Source organism: Alligator sinensis, unplaced genomic scaffold (genome assembly GCF_000455745.1).
Source record: "Alligator sinensis unplaced genomic scaffold, ASM45574v1 scaffold264_1, whole genome shotgun sequence".
NCBI classification, from domain to species: Eukaryota; Metazoa; Chordata; order Crocodylia; family Alligatoridae; genus Alligator; species Alligator sinensis.
Genome location: NW_005841831.1, coordinates 3,605,422 through 3,610,583, shown reverse-complemented (window position 1 = coordinate 3,610,583; position 5,162 = coordinate 3,605,422). Strand labels below are relative to the sequence as shown.

The 5,162-nt window shown below is 57.3% G+C and overlaps 1 protein-coding gene across 1 annotated transcript in view; it reads left to right on the top strand.

The window, feature by feature from the left end:
• The window catches only part of NFKB2 (nuclear factor kappa B subunit 2), an 11,491-nt gene continuing 6,329 nt past the window's right edge, over positions 1-5,162 (top strand). Inside the window, exons 1-10 of the mRNA XM_014524241.2 lie at positions 1-106; positions 553-593; positions 1,262-1,360; positions 1,599-1,750; positions 2,710-2,816; positions 3,124-3,282; positions 3,906-4,010; positions 4,387-4,472; positions 4,662-4,800; positions 4,964-5,083. Of these exons, the coding sequence (XP_014379727.1) occupies positions 73-106; positions 553-593; positions 1,262-1,360; positions 1,599-1,750; positions 2,710-2,816; positions 3,124-3,282; positions 3,906-4,010; positions 4,387-4,472; positions 4,662-4,800; positions 4,964-5,083 (1,042 nt within the window). The 5' untranslated portion in view covers positions 1-72. The remainder of the gene's footprint in view (positions 107-552; positions 594-1,261; positions 1,361-1,598; positions 1,751-2,709; positions 2,817-3,123; positions 3,283-3,905; positions 4,011-4,386; positions 4,473-4,661; positions 4,801-4,963; positions 5,084-5,162) is intronic.

Sequence of the window (5,162 nt, the reverse complement as noted above, 5' to 3'; positions counted from 1 at the left end):
CTCACGCCCTGCCCTGCCCTCTCCTAGTGCCTGGACGGGATCGACTATGACGACTTCCAGTTCAGCTCCCACATGGTGGAGCACAAGGAGCCGCTGATGGAGACAGGTAAGGCAGGGGCAGGTCCAGCCTCCCTCCCTCCTGGCAGCACCCTCGGGCCCCGTCGCTTGCCAAGTGGGCGGTGGTCACCTGCCCTGCCCTGCCCGGCCCGGCCCGGCCCGGCCCGGCCTGGCTGGAGCATCCCAGGGCACAGCGCTGGCCTGTGATCCATCCCCAGGGGCTCCCCATCCTGCTCTGCTCCTCTCATTCAGGTGGGTGAACAGGGCCATCCCCTTCCTGCTCAGCCCCTACCACGAACCCCAGAAACGCTGTCCCACTGCCGAGGCTACAGGACCTTTGCCCGTCCTGAAGTTCCCATAGTGCCAGAGAGAACTGGCTGCAGCTCGGCAAGGGTGTCCTCGGCATGGCCTCCCACCCATCGCTGTCGACCGGCATCACCAGGACGGGGGCAAGTGCTCTTTCTTCCCTCAGTATCTTTCCTTTCTTCTCCCCAGCTGAAGGCCCGTATCTTCTCATCATTGAGCAACCAAAACAGGTAAGGGCTTGGCAGCTCGGGTCTCTCTGCACCAGTGGTTTCCAAAGTTTTGTTTGCAGCCTGCTTAGAGGGTGGGATGTCGTGCTTGGGGCTGCATGACAGAAGTGACCTGCAGCGCACCACCTCATGTTCAGCAGATGTAACAGAACGTGCCTTGCACAAGCCAAGTAAGGACAGTCCAGGATCATTGCTTGATTTCAGCTGGAGTAAGACTTACACACCCGACTTACCTTGCTGACAAATGTGCCAGGTCAGCTCACATAGCTGAGTGCCTCCAAAAAGCAACTGGAGAAGGGGAAACCGCATGTTCAGTCAGCTTCCAGGCCCTTTATAAGGGAAGTCTCTTATCCTTAAGAGTGGATTACAGGGCTACTGCTAAGGTTTGTCAGCCAGCTGCTTCTGAAGGGTCAGTGGCTACAGCTTCGCCAGCCAGATGGTTCTGTTGAGGACAGCCACCGTTTCGAGTCCCCGCGTGGGTCACACATTGGGAACTGCTGCTCTGGACAGTGGTGTTTCACCTTTCTCTGTGGTGCCTTCTGGTTGGGGAAGCTGGGGCAGAAGTCTCTGTGAACTCACTGCCTTGAATGTAGGGTCCCTGTGCCCAGCACCCTAGTTGGCAGGGCTGCTTGGTCTCTGGTGGTGCGGTGACATGGGTTCTGGTTCTGCAGCGTGGGTTCCGGTTCCGATACGGCTGTGAAGGCCCTTCCCATGGTGGGCTGCCTGGAGCATCTAGTGAGAAAGGACGCAAGACTTACCCCACAGTCAAGGTGAGCACCAGGCCCTGGAGGAGACAGTGCTGTTCTGCCCAGCCATGGGGATACTCCCTGCACCTTGTCTGGCACACTGGGGGGGAGAGCCTGTACAGGGCATGTGTGTGCTTCACGGTGCTTAGGATGGGATTTATTCCTGCCATGGGGAGATTGTAGACAGGGTCTGAGGCCAGAGCTCACGGGGTGGAGGTTGTCATGATTATGAACTCTCTGAGAACTCCCCTTTGCCCTACAGATCTGCAACTATGTAGGCCTGGCACGGATTGAAGTGGACCTGGTGACCCACAGTGACCCCCCACGTGTGCATGCCCACAGCCTGGTGGGGAAGCAGTGCAACGAAGCTGGCAATTGCATTGTGACTGTGGGGCCCAAGGACATGACAGCACAGTATGTACTGCACTGCTGAGGGCTGGGGAAGGCTCCTGCAGGCCCTGGCTAAGGGATGGCTATGACCCAGTAGGGTGATGGGCTTGGGTAATGTCCTTTGTGCTTAGTGTAGGGAGCAAATGTGTTAGGACTGTGTCCCTATCCCAGCTGCACCCCTGTGCAGCCTCTCCTTCTGTTCATAGCTCAGCATCTTCAGCAATAGCATCAGGTCCTGGTCCCTGTGTTGGGGGTGCTTCCTTCCTCTTGTTCTGCACCACACAACCTCTCCCCATTAGCTCCCACTGCTGCTGTCTAGCTGGCACCTTCCTTCAACCTTCATGAATGACTGGCTGTATCTGGGCTGCTTGGAAAGGTCTTACCTGACAATCCCTTGCATAAAGCTCCCTTCAAAGCCCTTTGCCCATGCCAGACAGCTGGGAGGCAGGTTGCGTGAGCATATCTGGAAAGTCCCTTGAGGCTGCTCGCTTCTGACAGGACCAGTTGGGTGTGCCAAAGGGCACTGGCTGAAGTCTTGAGACTGTGTTGTGGGGCGAGGCAGACGCTGTGTGTGGGGTACTCTGGACATGAGGCCTAGGGGCCTTTGCTCCTAGTAGCTTTCATCAAAATCCAGCCCATGTTGTCAGCCCAGTCTGACTTGGATTCCCCAGGCTTGTGCCATCTCCTGAACATCCCCAAGCTTGGCCCTGCCCTCCATACTGGAGCTAGCTTGACCCTTTCCCGGCTTCCCAAATGGTCCCTTCTATCAAGGCCTCCTTAGGGAATACATACATCAACTCTTTGCTCCTTAAGTGCCCCTCTTGCTGGCAGATTTAACTCCCTGCTGCCAAGGGCCTCGCCACCCTGCATTTGCTCAGCCCTGTTTCAGTAACTGGCATCCCCTCCTGCATCCCTCTAGCTGCAGCTGTTGAGCAGGCTACTACCCCACCCCCGTGCCCTTGCTCACTGATCATCTCCCCTAGGTTCAACAACCTTGGGGTGCTCCATGTGACCAAGAAGAACATGATGGAGATCATGAAGGAGAAGCTGAAGCAGCAGAAGTTGCGTAACAGAAGTCAGCTGCTGACAGGTGAGGGGCCACAGAGAAGAGTGGCCAGCAGGACATAAAGCCAGGGACAAATTGCAGGGAGTTGGGGATGCGGGGCAAGGGACTGGCACTCGCTGCAAGGAGTGAAGCCGGGGCTCAAGGGTAGGCTGGAGCTGAGTTGCAGAGGGTCTGGGGACCTGGGGAGGGGCAGGCTCATACAGTCATGGGGATAGAGGGAGTGGCACAATGCAGGGTGGTGCAAGGGCCTCTGGGGAGGGGCTCTGAGCTAGAGTCCTTTCCCAGTACTGGGCAGCCTGCAATCCTGGCCTCCCCTCCCTCCCCTGGGCAGATTCTGAGGTGCGAGAGATTGAGGTGGAGGCAAAGGAGCTAAAGAAGGTGATGGATCTGAGCATTGTGCGTCTCCGCTTCACTGCCTACCTCCGTGACAGCAGTGGGAACTTCACCCTGGCCCTGAATCCTGTCATCTCGGACCCAATTCATGACAGCAGTAAGTGCTGGGCATGCCAAGACCCAGCTTCTCCAGGCACTGAAGCGGGTTTGCCCTGTGCTTGTATATGTTCTTGGAAAGCCCTGGGCTGGAAGATTGGATTTTCTCTTCACTCAGAACTAACTCAGGGCTCTTACAGCTTGGGCTCTACTTGGTCCCAGCTGCCTTCTTGCTGTGCAGCCAGTCTTCAGGAAGAAACAGGTGCCCATGGCCTCCCACCTCATGAGGAGCAGCAAACCCAGTTGGCAGCCATGGTGGAGCACTTTCCCAGGGCATGTGGCTGTTGGGCACGTTGCTGGGCAAGGTGTTTCTCTTGGATTTGCTGATTCAGTGCCTGGGGGTTTTCCCTGTGGGGTGTTGTCAGTGGTTGGGCTGGGCTGTGACAGCAATCTGATGACTCCCTGCTTTGCTCCCTGCAGGGTTGCAGGGGAAGAACTGCTTTCTTGTAAGAGATGTCTTGGGGAAGGAGGGTTGAAGCAGGATAGTTTGCAGCTAAAGCAGGACCCAGGGACTCTGGCAGGAGTCACGTGTGCCTCTCTAGAAGCTCTGTCATTGTTTGTGTCTGTGTGCATGACAGGGCAGCACCTCCAAGTGTCGGCTCAAAATGCTTTCCCTCTCTGCAGAGTCACCTGGGGCTTCCAACCTGAAGATCTCACGGATGGATAAGACAGCTGGCTCAGTGCGGGGTGGGGATGAGGTCTACTTGCTGTGTGATAAAGTCCAGAAAGGTGAGGAACCTCCCTGCAGCCCCCTGGGCATCGGGAGGATGCTCTAAGGCTTAACAAAGAATCTATCTTCTGGAGCCAGACAGGTTGGCAGCCCCATTTGGAGCCTGGGGGAGGGGAGAAGACTGAGAAAAAAGAGCTGTGAGGAGCCTGGTGGGGGAGTGGGAACCAAGAAGTGTCTGGTCTCTTCTGCATCCTCAGTAGAGCTCTGAGCTGAGACCATGGCAGTGACTGCAGTGCTTCCCTGTAGTGGAGGAGGGGCTGGAGCCCTGGGTAGGGCCCTCCTGCCCTGTAGGAGAGCTCTTGATAGCTGGATGGTCTCTGAGCTGCTGCATTAAACCCTACCCCTGTCCCTCCTTTCCCCACCCCCCACCCCCAGACGACATAGAGGTGCGATTCTATGAGGATGATGAGAACGGCTGGCAGGCCTTTGGTGACTTCTCCCCTACAGATGTACATAAGCAGGTGAGGCAGGGGCTGCTTCCAGCAGTAAGGGGGCTACAGGGGTTGAGGGGGCCATAGGGGCCTATTGCCCTTCCTGCCAGAGGATTGATGACTAGGGGGTACTGATGAGTGTCCCGGGGGAGTAGGAGTATGGGGGTGAGTAGGCAGGTGGCAGCAGTGCCTGACTCTGGGTCTTGTGTTGTCCTGCAGTATGCCATCGTCTTCCGCACGCCGCCCTACCACAAGCCCAAGATCGACCGTCCTGTCACTGTCTTCTTGCAGCTGAAGCGGAAGCGAGGGGGAGATGTGAGCGACTCCAAGCAGTTCACCTACTACCCAATGGTGGAAGGCGAGTGCTGCTCAGTGCAGAGCAGGGGCATGGCTGGGCCTGAAGCTGCTGTGTCCCTGCCCTGAGTGGAGGCAGGGGGAGCACTGCAGCAGCCAGGGGAGGACTGCTCAGGCAGGGTGGGACTGAGGCCTAGCTCTGACACTCTGACTTGTCTTTCCTGCAGACAAGGAGGAGGTGGAGAGGAAGCGGAAAAAGGTGCTGCCTCAGTTCCCCCAGCACTTTGGTGGGGGTTCACACATGGGTGGACCCGGCGGAGGCACTGGTGGGTTTGGATCTGGTGGAGGTGAGTTCAGATTTTTTCCCCCACTGTGAGCTTCCCCTTGAGGGCTGGGCACCCTGCAGCAAAAGATGACCATGGTGGG